Source organism: Miniopterus schreibersii, assembly GCF_964146895.1.
Source record: "Miniopterus schreibersii genome assembly, chromosome: 20".
NCBI lineage: Eukaryota > Metazoa > Chordata > Mammalia > Chiroptera > Miniopteridae > Miniopterus > Miniopterus schreibersii.
Window position 1 is genome coordinate 2,767,923 of NC_138122.1, and position 20,210 is coordinate 2,788,132.

The 20,210-nt window shown below is 57.1% G+C and overlaps 1 protein-coding gene across 2 annotated transcripts in view; it reads right to left on the reverse strand.

The window, feature by feature from the left end:
* Positions 1–265: 265 nt before the first annotated feature.
* The window catches only part of B3GAT1 (beta-1,3-glucuronyltransferase 1), a 28,814-nt gene continuing 8,869 nt past the window's right edge, over positions 266–20,210 (reverse strand). Inside the window, exons 2-7 of one of the 2 annotated variants that reach the window (XM_081123028.1) lie at positions 10,392–10,508; positions 10,105–10,251; positions 5,741–6,246; positions 4,518–4,814; positions 3,500–3,600; positions 266–2,408 (exon numbers count right to left, since the gene is read on the reverse strand). In XM_081123028.1, coding sequence (XP_080979154.1) covers positions 3,514–3,600; positions 4,518–4,814; positions 5,741–6,246; positions 10,105–10,216 — 1,002 coding nt within the window. In that variant the 5' untranslated portion in view covers positions 10,217–10,251; positions 10,392–10,508 and the 3' untranslated portion in view covers positions 266–2,408; positions 3,500–3,513. The remainder of the gene's footprint in view (positions 2,409–3,499; positions 3,601–4,517; positions 4,815–5,740; positions 6,247–10,104; positions 10,252–10,391; positions 10,509–20,210) is intronic. The other variant, XM_081123027.1, reaches the window with a different exon arrangement.

The window sequence follows — 20,210 nt, forward strand, 5'->3', positions numbered from 1 at the left end:
TCCTCCCTACCACTGACCTCCACTCCCACCCCCAGGCTCATTCTTGTCTTCAGACCAGATCCCATCTGAGAATACTGTAGGTGTGGCTGCTGTCCATCTACGCCCTCCTGAGGAGGTGAGCTCCGCAAAGCCCGGGGCTTTGGTTTTGCACTGCTCTGCTGGCTCCTGGAATAATGCTGTTCCTAGTAGGCACTGGACAAATACACACTCGGTGGATGGTTAAAGCAATAAAAGGCAGTAAAATAAAGCAGGGATGAGGAGGATTAAGGATGTTAAAAACCATATTTGACTTTTAATTTTGAAAACAAATTAAATACAGTTAAATTAAAACAGACCAGATGGCGCAGTTGCATGGGCTCCACCCTCCCCCGGCTCTGTTCGATTCCCAGCCCCAGCTTCACGCCTCTGGCGGGGAGCAGAGAACAGGCTGAGTTTGGAAAACAAATTGTAGTCATGGACCGCATTCTGATTTTTAACAAACTCATTCCCAACAAAGAAGAAAGCTGCAGGCCGCCAGGATTACAATTATAAATATATCCACATGCAGCTGAAGAGGACATGGGTTGAAAACACCTAGAATCTGCCAAAAAATAATAATAGAGGGAGAAAGAGAAAATACCTCATTTTGTTTATTTGTCAATTTCCTGAAAATGAGCCCTGGGTTGTGTTGTTTTTGTTTTTGGCTGAGAAGGTGGCCCAAGGCCAGCCAAGCTCACCTGAGCACTCAGGGCTGGTTTAGTGGGAGGCAGTGGAAGGCCTGGGCCTGATGCACTCATTGGATGGCTCCCTGTGCCCGCCTCTCCCTCTCCCCCATGCCATGCCACTTGATTCTGAGAGGTTCATTTCCAAAGCAACCATTGAACAGGTAAGAGGTTGGGGGTGTTCCGCAAGGTGGCTCAGGGATCTCAGGGATACGGTCCCACTGGATGGGTTCATGACTACTGTGGTAAATTCAGTCCATTTCAAAATAGGCAGCCAGTGCTATTTTTTGAATGTTTAGGTTGCGGGACTAAGTCTTATCCCCCCACCCACCCAGGAGTGGGTTCTCAGTGGTCCTCAGACTGGTCCTGTGAGTTTAAATGAAGTGGGTGCTGTTAGCAGTTAAAAAATAAACACCTCTTCAGTAGGCTCAATCCTTTCCTTTCCCTCCACTTGGAGGACAATTGTGCTTCCAACATTCAGGAGCATGAGCGAGATAACCAGCAGAGGGCGCTGGCCCTAGCCAGAAAGCCAGAGACCTCCCAGTGCCCTGCAGAACCCCCACACACTCCTGGTGGAGGGAGGCCCCAGGGACGCGCTGCTCTTTGGGGAGGAAAGGGCTCCGCTGGACCTGAGGCGGCCTGCTCTGCATGCTCCCCACCTAGGGAGAAGTGAGACTTTCTTTCCCATTCTGTGTTTAAAATAGAAGGATTTCCAAAGTCGTGTGTGCTCAGGTATCCTTTCCCCAGTGTCCAAATCCCTCTGCTAACGCAGTCCCCCTGCACGCAAACCAGGGGCAGGAAGGAGTCGTGGAATTGCCGGGCCTCAGGCCTCTTTCCGCCTCTCCTGCCCAGCTCACGTGAGCCACTGAGGTCTGGATCTCAAGGGCTTCAGGAAGAGGGCTCCTGCCCTCCCCGTCCTGGCCCAGCGAGGGGCCCTGGAGCGCAGTGGGCAGTGGGGTGGCAGTGTGGGGATCGGGGTTCACGTGGTCTAGTCCAGGTCAGACATGACCTGTGCTGGCTCGAGGGCCCACCTGCTTCTCTGCTGCCAGGAGCAGGCTCGAGGGGCCTGGGCCGGAGGCAGGGGCTCTTTGCCACAGCCTGAGGCACAGGGGCATGTGGGCAGGCCCGGCTCCCCCCATGCAGGGCTGGCCACCTGTTGGGATCAAAGACAGCCTTACGCTCTGGAACTAGAGGAAAGCCACAGAGGCAGACGTGTACTTGGGAGCAACCCTCTGCGGAGGGACAGGTGCTCCTGATGCCCGGCAGGGCCTGCTGTCCGGTCTTCAGAATTCTCTGGCTGGCTGGCCTGTGTGGCCGTGCTGGACCCCAGGAGCAGGAGCTGAGAGGGCCACCCTCCCCTCGACCGCTGAGTCTTTTCACCTCCCTTGCAGTCTGGCATCACTCTGGGGCTTGGGTGAGCCCCACATGTCTGCTCCTGCAGGCCTGTCGTGCAGGAAGCTCTGAAGAGGCGTGGGGGCACCAGCGTGCTGGCTGGGGGCTTGGCCAGCAGCGGGCCTTGCTGGGTGGAAGAGACCATGTCTGGGATTTCTGTGCTTTAGGTTCTCTGTCTTTTGTCCTGGCATCAGGCTGGGCTCTCTCTGAAGCCTCAGAATAAAAAGGAGGGTGATGGCCATTCCTTTGGAGTCTGCCTTGGAGGGACCATCAGCCATGGGGAGAAGGCCAGGAACAGGGTGTGAGAAGAGGCTCCTGTGGAGGGGAGAGGAGCAGTGAGTGAGGGGGTGTCCAGGCGGCCAGTGTGGCCAAGCTACTCAACCCTAGCTCCCAGCCGGGTTCACTGAGGAGCTGCACAGAGCCCAGTGCCGGGGTCCTCTGTGGAACCCTGGTGAGGTGCGTGAGGGCAGGAGACGGGGCCTGGGGGTCTGGCCTGAGGCTCTCAGTGGCACTGGCCCAGTCGATTTCTTAAGTTCAGGGGACAAAACAGACAGAATGACATCCTGGGGTCCCCAGTGGACAGGGCACTTGCAAACATGACACAGAAGCTGACACTAAACCCCAGGGCTAGAGTTCAGATATGTCCCATTGTCTGAGGTGTAATGACATCACAGAAATAAATGCCTAGAGGTGACTCCTGGCTTTGCCAATCACCTGGCGCAATTCAGTTCATTTAGCTTTTCTGAACATCCTTTCTTTACTTCTAAAACATAGATAGATCATGTGGGCACTTCAATAGAGAATTTTAAAGAATGAAATAACAGCAACACTTTTATGGAACTTATTCTGTGCCAGACACTGTCCTTGGTACCTGTAACAACCCATTTTACAGGTGAAGACACTGAAGCCTAGAGAAAGAAAGGTCAGACAGTGGAAAGTGGTAGGCCAGGAGCCGAATCAGGCTCTGGGGTCCACGCTTTCACCATGGCACTACACTGTTACTGTTGAGAGACATGGGGACATCTAGGTGAGATGGAAGCAGTAAGTGAGGGTCCCTGTCACAGCGGCACGACCAAGGAGGAGGCCACAGGGAAAGGCAGCCTGGGAGTGAGTACACAGCAGTGCCTTGCGATGGGACAGGTGTCGTGGCCAGAATAATAGGAGTAAGCAGGCAATGCTGGAAGGAGAGGCTTCCGAGGCGTGGTGGCCGAAGGGCCCAGCTGTGTGGCAGAAGTTGGTTCCTGTTAATTTCCAGACAGCACAATGGGAAGGGGACTTCAGTTACGCCTCTTCTCCTCTTGTTTCCTCACAATGAAAGACCAAGAGGAAAAGTCTTGGAAGATTTATTCTGTGTCCAAACTTGGTACACCCCTGCCCAGTGCTCGCTGCCCTCGGCCCCGCCGTACCTGTATCCTGGGGCTCAGATCTCCACGGTGGGGTCAGTGAAGCCTTTCTTCCCCTCATTCACCAGCACCGGCTTCTCCGTCCGTGTGTGCCAGACCAGGATCTGTGTGTCCAGAGACATGAAACAACGTGAGACAGGCCCCCTGACCTCTCCCTGCCATCTCCTGCCCCTGCCCACACTCTGCAAGTATTTCTCTTGCCCCTCCCTTTCTGCCCTTGTTCCATCAGGATTTTCTCCACTGTTCTTTATTTCTACCTACTCCCTCACTCTTGCTGTTTGTACATATGATGCATTCAAAATAGCTGCTGGAAACAGAAAGTGTACAACTACAGAAAAATAGACAAATAAATCCGAAGATTTCTCTGGCTTCTCATTCTCCTTCACGTTCGTTTAAAAAAAAAAAAAAAGTTTTTATTGACTTTAGAAGGGAGAGGGAGAGGGAGAAATATCAGTTGGCTGCCTCCTGCACTCACCCCAGCCAGGGATCAAGCCTGCAACCTGCGCATGTGCCCTGACTGGGAATCAAGCCAGCGACCTTTCTGTGCACAGGAAGATGCTGAACCGGCTGAGCCATACAGGCCAGGGCCCCCCGGGTTTCTTGTGGGTCTGTCTAGAGAGGCAGAAGATTGTTCTGGAGCCTTCAGCTCAGCCAGGTGAGAGCCCAGGTCCTAGCTGGAGAATTTCAAACTAGGAAAAGTGTGTGTGTGTGTGTGTGTGCATGCATTTGTCCATCTGTGTGTACACATGTACGGTAATTGCAGGGAGGTGGTGGATCGCAGCTCTTCTGAGGTGAGGGGACAATCCTTGGCCCTGCCTCACTGATCACCACCCTCCCCACTTCCCTGACACTAGCCGGGCTGGGGAACAGGCGGTGAGCGCCTTCCTGGCCGGGGTTCCGGGCTGGCTCTGGCTGGCTCTTTGCAGGGCCTGGGAAGCCTTGGTTTCCTGCTCCCGACCCTAGGGAGGGCCCGGAGGGGCGTGGGAACGCCCGCACTCGGCCCGGGTGCTGCGGGGCCCACCTTGGTGCAGTTGGCGGCCTTGGGCTCCAGGTCGTTGAGCGTGACGAGCTCGCGGAGGAGGCTGCTCTCCTGGTAGCCGCCCTTCACGCCGCGCAGCTTGAAGTAGGCCTGGCTCCGCTGCAGGATGAGCCGCAGGTTCACGGCGAACCCGGCCATGTCGATCGCGAAGGGCCGGTGGGGGTCAAACACCGTCTTCCAGCCGACCACCTTCCCCGCCCCGTTGACCCGCGGGGCCTCGTACCGAAGGCCGCCGGCGAAGGCGACGGGCCACACGGACACCCTCCTGGTGCTGCGCATCTGCAAGGCGGCCGCAGTCAGCACCCGGACCGGGGGTGACGCGGTCCCCACGGAGGGGAGTCGTCGGGGACCTGCACTCGCCGGCCGCCTGAGGCCCGTCAGGGGCACGGGCTGGTCCTGTCTGCAGACGGCCGGTGGGGCATCTGCGCAGGAGCCCGGCCCCTCCAACCACCCGGCCTCCCTCCTCTCCACGCGCCTCCTGCCGCTTGCTTGCTGAAAAACCCGTCTTCCCAATTCAGTCCGACACGACCCTCCCCTCCCCCGCACGGCCGTGACCCGCAAACCCCAAGGACACTGACACCGGTCCGCCCCCGCAGACGGCTCCTGGGGGGGGGGCAGCAGCTCGAGCACCTTTTCTCCTTTTCCTCCACCGGGGGGCTGCTGAGGCCCGCCCCCGCCCGCTCCGCTTCCCCGCCGCCCAGGGCCCGCACCCGGCCCCAGCTCCGCTTCCCCGCCGCCCAGGGCCCGCACCCGGCCCCAGCTCCGCTTCCCCGCCGCCCAGGGCCCGCACCCGGCCCCAGCTCCGCTTCCCCGCCGCCCAGGGCCCGCACCCGGCCCCAGCTCCGCTTCCCCGCCGCCCAGGGCCCGCACCCGGCCCCAGCTCCGCTTCCCCGCCGCCCAGGGCCCGCCCCCGGCCCCAGCTCCGCTTCCCCGCCGCCCAGGGCCCGCCCCCGGCCCCAGCTCCGCTTCCCCGCCGCCCAGGGCCCACACTCGCCCGCTCCGCTTCCCCGCCGCCCAGGGCCCGCCCCCGGCCCCAGCTCCGCTTCCCCGCCGCCCAGGGCCCGCCCCCGGCCCCAGCTCCGCTTCCCCGCCGCCCAGGGCCCGCCCCCGCCCCCCTCCCGGGCGTCCCCGCGCGTCCCTGCCCGAGCGCCCCGCCTCCCCGCGCCCCCGCCCCCGCCCCCGCCCCCGCCCCCGCCGGGTCCGACCTCCTCGAAGAGCTCCAGGCTGTAGGTGTTGTCGTCGTCCGCGAAGTAGACCACGCCCGGCTGGCTGGCGTTGCGGGGGAAGGTCTCGCGCAGCCAGCGCAGGGCCAGGTTGCGCTGCACGGTGCCCCGCGGGATGCGCGGGTCGCGGGCGTCGCCCCGCAGCTTGTAGTTGCGCGGCGTCTCCACGTGCAGGTGCGTGTAGTTGAGGCCGGTGTCGCGCAGCAGGCGCGTGGCCAGCGGCGTGCGCTGCGGCGCGTCCTCCACGACCAGCCAGTGCAGGTTGGGCACGTGCAGCAGCGTGTTGGCCAGGCGCGTGAGCTCGGCCTTCTGCACCGGGCGGCTGTAGGTGGGCGTCACCACGTGGATGGTGGGCAGCGTGTCGGACCAGGGCGGCGGCCGCGTGTACACGTACTCGGTGCGCACCACCTCCACGATGTCGCGGTCGGACGCGCAGTACTCCCTGGGGTCCGCGCCCGGCGGGACGGGCCGCCGCTCGGCGCCGTCACCTGTGGGGCGGGCAAGGCCGCGTGGGCACCGAGCTGGCTCTGGCCTCGGGTACCGACCGGCAGGATGCCCCCGCCCTGCCAAGGCGGAACCTGCCCTCTGCGCCTCCGGGGAATGTCTCGGACCCCTGCCCGGGGCTCTGCCTCTGAGCGCCCGCAGCACCCCTGGGATCCCGCAGGTTCCTGGCTCTGAGCCCCAGGCAGCAGGGTGACCTCTGCCTCCTCCCGCACCCGACCGCTCCGTGGCTGCGTGGAGGCAGCCGGCAGGTCCCAGGGCTGCATCTGCAGCTCCTGCATGTTGAGTTTTATGTGACAAAGTATCCGACCCTCCCCAGCCCAGTGCCCCCCTCATCTGGCCGGAGCTGACCGCACTGCCACACAGCGTTGGGGCTGCAGGACACCCTGGCACTGCCACGGCCACCCCGTGATGCAGACACCACAGTGCCCAGAGCAGGGTTAGTGCTTTCATGCCACTGTGAACCCTGAAGTGTGAGGTTGGTGCACCCCGATTTTTCACAAACGCGCTAGCCCAATAGGGCCTCTTCCCTCCCAGACCTGCGCACTCCATTCTTTGAACCTCTGCAGAATTTAATATCTAACTTCCTCATTTTATTCCAGGATTTTGCCCACAGTTCTCAAGATAATTCTGGATCCCGAACCTGTCCTTTCTGCTTTGAGGTGTTCTGACACTTTGGTGTACACAAAAGGATGGGCGGAGACCTGCTTTAGCTCTCCTGCCAGTCTGATGTCGGTCTCCCGATCTGCACTTTCTGGAAGCACTCATTCAACCACCTGGGAGGCTAACCGCACCACTGACCCTAACTGTCCCAGCACCCAGCTAACGCTTACCCATATCTTCCCAAGGACATCGTGTGAAAACCTGCAGAGGCCTGGCCACTGGGAAGTACTCTGGGTAGGGAGAGCCCACTCCTTCCAGATGACAGCCCGCTCCAACTGGGGCCGTTCCAGCGACCACGTCTCCCCTTCCATCCTGGGCATTCCCCCTAGTGAAGCTAGTAGTCCATCAAGAGGAGAACTCAGGGCCATTGGTGGCCATGTTCTCAACGAGCCCCTCTCCCCACTTATGTCTTTCTGTTTGAGCGACTGTGTGGCCCTCACCTCTCTCATACCATCTAGCAGGAGGTGATCACGGTCAGAGGACACACCTAAGAACCCTCCTGCCTGGGCGCAGAAGCTGCCCATTTCTGCCACTTAGCTTCTGGTTTCTCAATCTGGGCAACTATAAACGGGAGCTAACCGCAGCACCTACTTCACTGAGCTCCACTATGGGTTAAGGAGTCGGTACATGGTCCTGGAACCAGGGAGGTCCTGGAACATGGTGAGGCCGTTACTGTCATGTCCTCTTGTAGAGAAGAGGACAGTAGCTAGCCTGTCCTCTCAGCTTCTTGCAGCTATGGAAAAGATGCAATGAGCAGTGAAAGGGCTGAGGAGTGGCCCTGGGGAGGACACTGTGAGTCAGCCATTGTGTCACTTTCCCTCCTCCCCACCAGTCATTAGCACGTGGCTTGTGTGGGTTCTTGTGTGAGGTGTGACCCTGGGCTCTGTGAGAGACACAGATGAGCCCAGGAGAAGACCTGCTCCCGGCACTGCCAGGGTTCACACACGCTAATGGGGCAGCAAGGCCCACAGCACAAGCTGGGAGCTGCTCCTCAGGCTGTGGGCACGATGCCATGGGTGCAAGTGCAGGGGTGGGAGACAAGCACAGACACAGCTGATCAAAGGTTACTTTTTGGAGTTTTGGGTCAAACTGTGAAAAGAGAACAAGTTTAAGGAAAGAGAGATGAGCGACTGGGATTCTGATGAAGCTATATAAGGACCGATTTATCCTGTCAGTAACGTTTGGAAAGCCAAGAACTGGGAAGAAGATTTAGAGCATTTTCCACATCTTTCTGCCATTCAGACCCTCAAAAGCAGGTAGCTCTATGCCTTGAGAGAGTCCTCCACACATCAGGCTCGGCCACAGCCTGAGCTCAGCCCTTCCCACTGGCTTCGTGGTTTCTACAACCTTTGGGTCATGAGGGTCTCCCTGGGACTCTGACTTCATTTTGCTGCAACTTCTGTTCAGCCCCTCTTGGCGTGCTCGGGGACAGGAGGCCATGTCCTTGTCCCAAGGCATGAGATCAGTGCTGAGCAAAGCAGCCTGACACCTTTGACCCTGGAGCTCTGCCAGGAAGGAGAGCACATGAAGTCATGCCACTCTGTAGATGGTAGTTTAACCCCTCTGCCCAGATGTAGCTGCGGAAGGAAAACACTTCTAGAGTCACAAGCACCAAAGAGGGACGTTGGAGTTGGGAGGAGAGGATGACTGTCGGGGGACAGGCTCTAAGGGCCCAGCACTTGGCAGTGGGAAGTTAGCGATGCTCAGGTTGGCCCTCCGTCACTGAGGCTTTGGGAACCGCTGGGGCTGAGCAGGGCCAGACGTGTCACTGTGTAGAGCAGCCTGGCTTCAGCTGTGATTCTTGGCTACGGCCTGCATCCCAGTCACTTGGGGTTATGGCTACATGCAGAGTTTCAGGCCCTACCCAGGGCCCTCATCATCTCTCGCTGAGATGGGCCAGGTGCCTTCACGTTTTATTTTGCTCCCCATGTCATACTGCGTACACATCAGTGGGAGAACTGCTGCCTGGAGTGTTGGGTCTGTGGGGGTGCGAAGTGCAGAGGGGAGAGGAGCATGGCTAAAGACTGAAGGCATGAGGCGCAGGCCAGATGCGGGCACAGGGAGGGTTGGGGGTGGAGGGATCCTCAGCGGCAGAGGAAAAGGTAGCCTGGTGGAGGGGGAGCTCAGGACTCAGCCCAGGTCTCCCGGAAGAGCTCTGTGGGGCTTTTCCTCTGGCTAGGCCTATGTCACTAGGTCAGACTCGGTCAGGGCTGCCTACCTGGTACCGTTGTAATTAACCTAGTTATTAATAATCGGAACGGAGCAAAGGGAAGGCCGGATGTTATAGGCGTATCATTTGGACAGCCTCACCAGGAAGCTGCAGCAAAGGGAAGGCAGACGCATGCCCAGTAAAGCTGGGGCAGTGTTGGGAAGGTGTTTGCTGTCAGTCACGCCTGGGAACAGAGGTCATTGGCCAGAATGGGTGTGGCCACCGCAAGTGCGGGAAGATCTGGGATCTTAATTCCCTGAACAAGGAAGTTCACTCTCCTGGTTTTCTCTTGCGCCTTTTGGACTCTTGTTGCAGGGGGCATGCGCTCTTTGCTCTCCCGCATTCACCCGCGTGGCCCATGGCTGTGTGGATCCCACACACTATGGACTAATGGACTGCAAGCAGCCTGATGGTGACCCGGACCCGGCTGCAACGTGGGACGGAAACTCTGGATACTGGCTTTGCTTCTAGCTCCACTGAAGCCCCATCTGCACTTCAGGGAAATGGGATTTTGGAAACCCAGGGATGTAATTCCACACAAATAAAAATCACCAATCGTCCTGTGCAAGTCTTGGAAAGTTATTTTTCTCAAGGTATCGTAAGGATTCCACCCCCAGCACTCAGTGGGGGAAAGGATCCCCCACTTCCGCCAATAACATAACCAGAAAAAGAGGGGTGAATAATGTATTCTCCTTGGAAGATTCTAAGACACGACGCAGGCCAAGGACACTCTTCACCCCACCCCACTGCTGCTGAGTGCGCCCTGTCCTTGCTGTGCTAGCACTGGACCCGAGGGGGGGGTGTGTGGGAGGGCAGCATCCACCAGGTTCCCAAAAGGGCCAAGACCCCTAGACGGGTCAGGCTATCGGCCTGGATCATCCTTACGGCTCCCCCCAGCTGCTTGGTAAGTGGAAATAAGACTGCAGCAGCACCGGCTGTGCTCTCTCGCTGCTGACCCTGGCTGGGGGCTCACCCTTGTGTGCCGACAGCAGCGGCGCGATGGTGCTCTGGTGCCACACGGTGACCAGCAGCGTCCAGGGCAGCACGATGAGCACGACTGCAAGGACGTCCCGTCTTTTCGGCATCTCCACGGCTGGCGGGGCCCACAGCTCCTCGTTACCTGAGCAGCAGCGAGGTCAGGAGAGGGGTGGCGCCGGGCGGCACACGGTGACACGCACAGGGGAGAAAAGAACAGGAATGGGCCGGACGGGCCAGACACGGGGACAACAGAGAAGCCGCATGCTGGCTAGCAGGCCTTACCGGCGCTCAGAACCCACCCATTGCGGATGCAGGCTTGCAGAGTCCAGCCAGGCTAGAGTTTCAGTTTCAGAAGGGGTGGCTGCTCCGGCACAGTCAGGGACCCTGCAAGGCGCGCACCTGGAAGAGAGCAGAAGAGGCTGGCCAGAGACCTGGGGCGGGCAGGCGTCCAGAAGGGCCGGCCCAGCTCCAGGTTGTCTCGGTGGAGCTCGGACTTCCTTCTCCCGGAGGATCCTGCTGCCCGCCTACCCGGGGGAAGCGGACCTCTGCTCCCGACAGAAATGGTGACGTGACTCTGCCACACCCTGGCGCTCAGCGGGGCGCAGAGCTTAAGGGCACAGACTTCAGATACACCTGCCTTGGTTTAAACAGGAACTATGCTACCAACAAGCTATAGTTCCTTTGCCACAGCAACAGTACATGCCGCAGTTTTCTCATGTACGAAACGGGCGCCATCAGTTTCTACTTTACAAGGTGGCTCTGAGAATTAAAGAAGAGCCTAGGAAGCCCTTAGGATGGCACCTGATGCACACATACTGAATGCTCAAGGCTGTGCTGTCCCCTTGTGTGGACCCAGATATTTTTTTTTTCACAGCCTGGATAAAGGGGTGTAATGAAGCAGAGTAGCCTCATATCACACCCCCAACCCCAGTCCCATGTGACCACTCCAAGACCACAGATGGGGCTGCAAAGGGCTGGCTGATCCTAGGCCATTTGATAGAAGACAGGGGAGCTTCTAAAAGGCTGGAGGTTTCCTCTGTGTTCTCAGCGGCTCCCAGCGGAGCCTTTTCATACGCCCTTTATCTTGAGGAGAGCCCTAGGTTCTGGGTGGAGAAAGCCACGCGAGGCGAGCTTCGAGCAGTCTGGTGTGCGTGTCAGTGTGCTGCCTGCATGCACACGTAGCTGCTTCCACTCTGTCCCTCTGGGCAGCCTCTCTATTCCATGCCTTCCACCTTTGGCACTTGCTCAATGCCCTGCTTATCTGCTGGGCTGTTAGTAATAATAGCTGTTAAGATAGCATTTATGGTGCCCCAGGTGACACTCAGCAGTTCATGTTTAGTATTACAGCAAGCAGAGCCAACACCAGGAGGAAGTGCTTGGCCACACCCAGAGGCCAGGAGAGGGGCAGGGGCAGGGCAGGGAGAAAGATGATTGAGGGAGTCGGGTGGAGGCAGCCAGGTGTGGCTGAAGCAAACTGCGAAGCGTGATATATGCTGTCCTTATCGCTATTTCACAATAAGCAGAAAATTAATCAGTGGCTTGTCCAAGGTCACAGCCAGACATGGAGCCAGACAGCCAGACATAAACCCAGGCCCTTTGGTCTGCTGCAATCAGGGGCATGGGAAGGGAGATCCTAGGCTGAGAGGCCCCACCAAGTCTTACCAGGCATGGGATGAGCACAAGGACACATATAGGCCCTGGCACAGAGCCACCCTCCTCCACCAAAGCCACCTCTGCTGTCACAGCACCTTCCTGGAGACACGAGCAGGAAGGGGGGGAAGAGGGGGGCAATGCTGCAAGGGAGCCGTGGAGAGAGAGTTCTGTCCCATTTTGTCTTTCTGGTCAAGGTATCTAAGACAGGAAAGGGAGGGGGGATGAGGGAGGAAAACTCTAAAAATAAGCTTAGCAATAAACCCAGTTGTGCATTAATTACTCTGGAAGCCATTACGGCTTGAAAATCCCATAACTTTAATGGAGGCTATTATAAGCATAGTAGCAAAATCGTGGAGCTAATTACCAGGTGGTTATTAAGCAGAACAGGGTGAGCCCCTAGCCTTAGAGAAAGCCCACTGGCCAGCAGGGGAGGGTTTGTGGGAAATGGGGCCTGGACTTGGGGGTAGGGCTCGAAAAAGGGGGGAACTTAGGGCTGTGGGGGCCCTGGGAGGGTGTGACCTGAGTGAGGGGGCCTGGGGCAGAGGGCAGGGGGACCTGTGGGAGGGCCTGGGGCAGGGGGAGGCTGCACCTACCCCAACCTCAGATCTGAGGTACATGTCTGAGATGAGGCTGCAAGGATCCTAGCTCACCACAGCCTTCTTCTGCCCGGGGCCTTGGAGGAAGGCCCACAGCTTGTCTGTGGCCCCAGGCTCATCTCTGCAGGCTGCATCCACCACAGAGCCTGGCATTGCTCTGGACCTTTGGTGGAAGCAGGCAGAAGAGTCAACACCAGGACGGAGGAAGGGCTTGGCCACACCCAGCAGCCAGGAGAAGGGGCAGGGCAGGGAGAATGAGGTGTTTGAGGGAGTCGGGTGGAGGCGGCCAGGTGTGGCTGAAGCAGACTGTGTAGGCATGAAGGAGTGTGGGGACCCAGGGTCTGCTGCCCAGGGGTAGGGAGGTGGGGAGAAAGCAGCCTGGACAGTGCTCTGGTCGGTTCCCCACTGGGGAATGGGGATCCACTGTTTGCCCTCCTCGGCCTGTAACTTCATCTTTAAAATATGGAGGCCGATTGTAAAAGTTTGAATGAATTTTCAGCTCTGTTATTTTATCAACAGTTACGGCTCCATGAGAATGAAGATATATTCTGCTTGGGGAAAGGCGAGTCAAGTGGGCATTCAGGCCAAAGTCAAAGCAAGAGGCTGACATACCTGCTTCCCATGAACTCCATCATAATTTGAGGGATTACCCAGGGAGACTGCCCACATTGGGAAAGACCTATTTATAGGAATCTAAGGGTTTTAGGGTATCATGAGCTGTGCATGAGAACTATCTGGACCCAGATAGGAAGGCTCTGATGTGTCCAAGGCTGGCACAGAGCCAGTCAGGCTCTCAGGAGAGGTTGGGCCTGGGGAGGCAGGGTTAGGTGTGAGGGTGGCTGCCAGGATGGACAATTCCAAATGCATGGAAAGGCTTTCTACTGAGTCTGCAGGTGTTCAAAAGGCACCTCATCAATGTCCCTGGTTTCTGAAGAGAAGGCTTACTTACTTCCATTCAACAAATATTGAGTCAGCACCTATAGTGGGCAAGTTGTGTGCTGGAATCTCTGGGCAATGCAGCAGCCTGGGAGAGGTGCCAGGGCTTCCTTCTAGCACCTCGGAGCCCGAGGGAAGGAGGGACTTACACAGCTCAGGCTGATGTGTGGTAAGGACCAATGTTGCAGAGACTGAGTGTGTGTGTGCATATGTGTGCATGCACACGTGTGTGTGTGTTTGATGAGTGTCAGTTACAAACAAACTCAGAAACCATCCAAGACACTTGTCTCTGATAGACGATAAACCATGCTACTAAGTAAGGTTGCAAACAGTGCTTTGGTTGGCCAAAGGAGTCTGTTAAAGCGACAGTCCTTCAAATGATACACACATGTGATGCATGTTTCAACTTAAGTAACGATGAAAGAGGCAAGAGTCCAGTAGATGATGTCTCCCCATTACTACACCACATGGGGCCATGTTCCCTCAAATCCCAACCACTCATGGCTGGTTTGCTTCCAGCACTCCCACTCTCTCCATGCAGCCCCTCGGCCTTTGCCTGGGTGCCAGGCCGCTGGGGCATTCTGCTGCACATTTCTGGCATTATGCCCACCATAGTGCACCACCCGTGACCTCCATGTTAATTTCTTTAAAGTGATCCAAGACCTGAAGGGCACTTGGTGTGCGATCTGCATGCAGCATCCTTTAGAATTTTTATGACTTTTTCCACCGTTCAACTTAGGTTTCACAAAAACAACACATCTCTTTCCAGCCCATGTTTCATGGTTTATATAATATTCTGAGGTAAGGATCACAAGCATGATCTTTAAAAACAGGTTAGGAACAAACATTACAGACCCTCGGACTCCAGGCCAGCATGTGACTCAACTGTTGTGAGCAGAAGCGGCCACCAGAGGGGAGACGCAGCATTGCACTGGCCCGGACACCACTGGAGTGCTTGAGGATGAAACACGGGAGACCGGCCCATGTACTACCTAGGTCAAGCGGTCAAGGAGACGCTGGCTAAGAGAGCTTCTGCTGTATATGTGCAGGAAAAGCCGGCCTTCGTCATCTGAGAGCCCAAGTCCCGGGGGTGGGGAGACAGATGCTGAAGCCTCCTTGTGGAGGAGCAGAGCCAGTTCCATGGCTCCACTGGTCAGGCCCAGAAGGGGTGAGGATGGGGGGGGGGGTGGTGCTGGGGCAGGTGCCAGCCTTCTGGGCACGGGAGCAGGGAGGTGGCAACAGGAGGCAGAAGGAGGGGACATTTTGAAAGAAGATGGGGGACGGATGCTAGTCAAGGCTCCAGCTCCAGCTCCAGCTCCAGCTCCAGCTCCAGACAGTTCCCCTATCAAAGGGAGGCAGGATTTGTCCCAGAGATCCATAGGAACTCCTAAATGGATCAAGGGATTAGTATCGATTCTTCTGCCTCTGCTCAGGAAAAGCCCAGTGCCAGAACTAATCAGCTCCCGGGCCAGTCAATCCACACTTCATTAACCCGCCCTTCCTCCTGCAACCCCGGCCACTGTCCACTCCACCCCCAGCCTGGCCCTGGCCTCTAGCCACCAACTCCTGTTGGGCGTACAGGGCACAGGCTTGGCCTCTCCCCGCTCTTCTTCCTCCCCTGCCCCATCACCTGGAGGGGAAGGGACAGTAGGGGACAGGGATCCAATAGCTCATTCCACTCAAAGAAATAAAGTGAGGTCTCGATGGGATGCTTGGTGAGAATCGCAAGCCTTCTCAGTAACACCCGTGCTGGGCCAGCAGGATCCTTTTCCATAAAGCCCAGTCCTCTGATCTTCACAGCAGCCCTACGAGGCAAGCAGGGAGATGTCCTTTTCATGTACGAGGAAACTGAGGCTCAGAAGGGTCACATGATCAGCTCAAGGTCCCGGAGGTAATCGCCGCTGGAGCCGCTCAGGCTCTGGCCTCTGAATTGGCACAACCCTGCCTCCCACTGCCTCCCCCACTGCAGAGCCAGCACTTGCTCTGGTCCCCAGGCCACCCTCAGGGCCAGAGCCCCTGAGCCTGCTGGGCCCCAAGTCTGCTCTGCCAGCCAGTGTTTAGGCCGAGTGCTCCAGGAAGGGGCTCCCCACACGCTCTCATGGCGCCGAGGGGGTGAAAGCCCAGGCCCTGGAAGGTCCATGTTCTCCCTCGTGGTCCAGCCACTGCTGGCTCCCACTCCTGGGTACTTCTGATGGGAAGGGTGGCAGCAGTGTGGGTTCCAGATTTCTCACCATCTTCCTCCCTTCCAACCTGGAAAACCAAGCTGAGGGCTCGGGCAGCAGGGGGGTTGGGTCAGCTCAGGTTAGTGCAAAGGACATTGTACGCTCTGGTTTTCTTCCAGCCCAAGGGTCAAGAAATGCAATTCATTGTTTGTTTGGGGTTGTTCCTTTCTTCTTCTCTTTCTTTTTTTAGATACAGTTTTTGAATTAGATTTTATTCGGATTCAGTGAAAAAGGAAAATTGGGGTTTGGTTCCATGGGTGCTGTGAAGCGAAGTCCACTCTGGTCACTGTAGGAGCCCGAACAGAAGGTACCGGCCCCAGCAGTTTCCTGAAGTTCCCCGAGTCAAGCAGCTCACTGTCTTCAGGCAGAAGGGTGTCTGCTCACCACAGGCCTCCTTGAAGCAAAAACCAGGGGCTTCATTTGTGGGGACATCATGGTGCTGCTCTCGGCTGGGGCCTGAGCACACAGATGGCCTAGCTCCTCAACAGTGGGGACAGGGTGGAGCGCAGTGGCCAGGGAGACAGCTGGCTGGAGGATGCAGACCAGACGGAGAACTGCGGACAATGGTCACCAGGCCTGTGGAGCACGCCCTGTGAGAGCCACCATGTGGTAGGCCCTGGGGAGGTGACAGTGCAGGACTGGGGGAGGGAAGGCGTTCGGCAGGAACATACGGATCACCCACAGGACAGTGGACAGTCCCAACCAGACAGAGAGCAGTGCATGGCCACTCAGTGATGGTCAGGACCAGCTCTGGGGTGTGTGGGCTGGGAAGCAGTCCCTGCAGAGACCCCTGCAACCCTGGTGGCATTTGGGTTGGACCAGGCCAGGGGAGAGGTTTGGTCTTGGAAAGTGTCACCTCCACAGTATCCTTTCCCTCCCTCCTTGCTGTGTTTCCATCCCTGCCCTGGGTCCATTTGAGAGGCCATCCCAGCTTTTTGAAAAGAATGTCACTGCTTCCAAGACAAGTGCATTAGTTTTCTACTGCTGTCTAGCATGTAGCTTGAAAAGACATGTGCCTGTTATCTTATTTTCTGAGGGTCAGGAGCCCAGGCACGCCTAGCAGGGGCCTCTGGCTGGGGTCTCATGGGCTGCGCTCCCCTGCAGAGGGCTGCTGGCGAAGAGCCTGCTTCAGGCTTCCTCAGGTTGTTGGCAAAGTCCACTACCTGGTGGTGGCAGGACTGAGGGCTGCACTTCCTGCGGGCTGTGGGCTGCCCTCAGTTCCTGGAGGCTGCTTGCAGTTCCAGTGGCCACACGGGTTTCTCCAGTGGCCACTTACTTCATCCAGCCAGCAAGGAGGGAATTTAGAGAAAGTCTGCTAACAAGATGGAGTCCTACATACATAATGTAATTGCAGGAGTGATGGCATGTCACTTCTGCCACGTGCTGTTGGTTAGAGTCTAGCCACAGGGGCCATCCACACTGAGGGGACACCTTCACACAAAGGCATGGGCAGCAGGAATCAGGGGCCGTGGGGACATCTTAGAGTTTGTCCACCACAACCAAAAGGCCAGGTCCCCTCCTGACTCTCAGCTCCTGTCTGGCGCCCCCAGAGTCTGATGCTGACGGCAGAACCTAACCACGGTCACAGCCTTCTGTGACGCTCCTCCTGTCTTCTTTGGCTCTCCTCTGCCTGAAAGAGTGGCACAGGGAGGGATTCTGGGCCCTGAAGTCAGATAGTCCTGGACACAACACTAGAGCCTCTCTTCCTCTGCTGTGTGACTTGGGCAAGGGAACCTCACTGAGCCTTGGTTTTCCCATCTATAAAATGGGAATTAAAATAGTGCTTTCCTCATTAGGTTTTTAAGGTGATTAGAAAAAAATCAATATGCATTATCTGGTGTATTGTCAATGCCAATAAACAGAAGCTATTGTAATTACCAACCTGGACAGGCCTGGAGAGAGGCTGCTTGGCCTCACTTCCCTCTTAGTCCCTGCAGCTGGACTTCTGGCTGCTGGAAGGCAGGGCGGAAGCCACAGACCCTGAAAGTCTCATTTTACCCCCAAAAGGAGAGTTGGTGAGGAACAGTGGCAGGATACTCAGAAGAGACACCTTCCTGTCTCAAGGGTTAATGTTGGCCTTACTTTGTGTGAGACTATTTTCAGTGGCCTCAGTTTCTCCATTTCCAATGTGGAGCTGTTATGCCTCATTTATTGTCTGACACACTCCATGATGACCTTAAACTCAACACAACTAAGTCCAACTGTCATCTTTCCTCCTAGAGCATTCCCTCCCTTCCTGTCATCTGTGTTGGTGGTCAGCAGGAAATCCCAGGGCTGTCCTTAATTCCTCCTTCCTCCATTACAGCTCCTCTGGCCTGCTCTCACCCCAGGCCTTGGGAAGACTGCCTCCAGCACTGGTCCAGGTCAGTACTTTGCTGCCCTAGTTTCCCATTGTGATTTTTCTTCAGAGTCCACCCCACTGCCTTGGCCCCCCTTACTGACTTGCTTGTGCTCAAAACTGTATCTCCCCCTGACTGCAACTTAGTTAGCTTGGCATTCAAGGCTCTTTGCCCCACTGCTCTAATGGCTTCCTCCCTGTTACCTACCTAACTTCTGTCTATGAGTCCCTGACCGCTGCAGTCCAGCACAGCACCTTCTCTCCCTGCAGCACCAGTGACAGCTCTGGAAACAGGCATTCTTGCTTGGTCCATTCAGATGGTAAGAGCCAGGGTTGTGCCAGCCGGGAAGGGGACTCAGTTGAGAGTCAAGATGCCCCAAAAGCAATCCAGGCCTGGCCCTCATGAGCTAACTCCCTTCCTTCCCTTCCTTCCCTTCCTTCCCTTCCTTCCCTTCCTTCCCTCCCCCCCTCCCCCCCTCCCCCCCTCCCCCCCTCCCTTCCTCCCTTCCTCCCTTCCTCCCTTCCTCCCTTCCTCCCTTCCTCCCTTCCTTCCTTCCTTCCTTCCTTCCTTCCTTCCTTCCCCCCCCTTCCAGCTGCAACCTCACTTCTTCACCTTGGCCTCTGACCCCTCCTGCTCCCCTTTGCCTGACCTCTCCAGCACGCAGTCTGGGATGTGTGTGGGCCTGGGCCTGCTGGCTGCCAAGTGCTTGCCCTGGGGAACTCTGAGTACCCATGTGGTGTTTGTGCCCCTCTGCCCTCTCTCAAGCCATATGCTTCAGGAAGGTATCAGCCTGCCAAATGTGAATGAGGCACCCTAGTTTCACTCAGGGCAATGGCTGTGCTGGGGCTCCTTTCTGGCAGCTCATCAAGGCTGACTCAGTGAGTGACAGAGCCTCTTTTTGAGTGATTTCACAGCTCACTGCTTCACGCACATGTGCACGCACGTGTACTCATGGCCAGCATCCTGGCTGAATAAGCACACACGTGTTCATGGGCACATGAATGCGCACCCTCGGCTGGTTTTCGTTATTATTTCGGAGCCCTGTTGCAGAATCCTGTGACTGGGTCTCTGCTCAAACGAGACTTCAGATCCTAGAACATAGGTGAGAGAGGCCTATTTACTTTTTCTGCGATTGGAGGGCAGGGCAACTTCCTCCCCAAACTACTGCCACCACCACAACCTCCCCTTAGTAATGATTTGTGACTTCCCACAGGTCATCTCATTTTACCCTTAAGCCTTGGAATTACAAAGTTTCATTCTTGTTTTACAGATGAAGAAACAGAAATGAGGGGTTGAATCCCAGGTGTCCCCTGAGTCCCTGGTGACAGTGGCCTGGTCACCCCTGATCGAGGTCTGCTCCTTGGGTAGTAGGGGCCCTGACAACATGGCTGGCACCTACCCTGGCCTGAGTTCCCTACTGAATCCCTCCCAGGGGCACTCTCTTGCCCGTTGCTGGGCGCAGTGGAAACATGAGTTTCTTCTCCCTGCCTGGGCACCTGCACCAGGTGTCTGTGCTGACGTTGCCTCCCCTGGCTTTGTTCTTTAGACCAGGTGTGACCACATCATTTGTTATCCAAACTAGGGTGGTCCGAGAGTGTGCTGAGCTGATGAAACAACAGCAGGAGTAAATGCATCAGCAACGGGCAAGGTCGAGGACTGGTCTGGGTGCAGCGGGCAGTGGTCCCCTGAACCAGAGCCCACAGCCACCCATGGTGTGGCACCCAGCTGTGGAAGCAAGTGCCAAGTGCAGATGGTGCTTCTCCCCGCCGCCCGCTCTCAGGTTCGGTCCTAGCTCCTGCATGAGGCTGTGAGGTCAGCCTCTGAGCGAGCCCGGAACGGCTCCTGTGCCCATGCAGTATGGAGCCTGGAAGCAAAGGGCTCTCCCTTACTGCTGCTAGGAGCGCCTCCCCCATCCTCGGCCTTCCCCAGCCTGGCCTCACGCCCTTGGAAACAGGCTGAAAAGAACGAGTGGTTCATATCCCAGGGAGCAGGTCAAGGCCACACCAGGATATGGTCCAGCCCTGGATTCTGCATGTGCTTATGGCAAAATGCTCTTGACACACCAACCTTTCCCACCCTGTGCTCAGCTTGCTGCAGTGCCTGGTGCCTTGTGAGTGCTGTGGGCAGCTCAGGATGTCTGCAGGTGGAGCTCTGCCTCCAGGTGGCAAAGGCCTGTGAGCAGAGCCACCATAGACACCTGCCTGAGCCGGGCTGAAGGGGGCAGAGGGGAGGGTTCAGCAGATTCCCATACAAGATGAACAGCCTGGGTGAGACAAGCAAATCAGCAGCTGCTAGTGGAACAGCAGCACCAAGACCCACAGGTGGGGCGGGTTAGGGAGAGGCGGGGCAGACTGC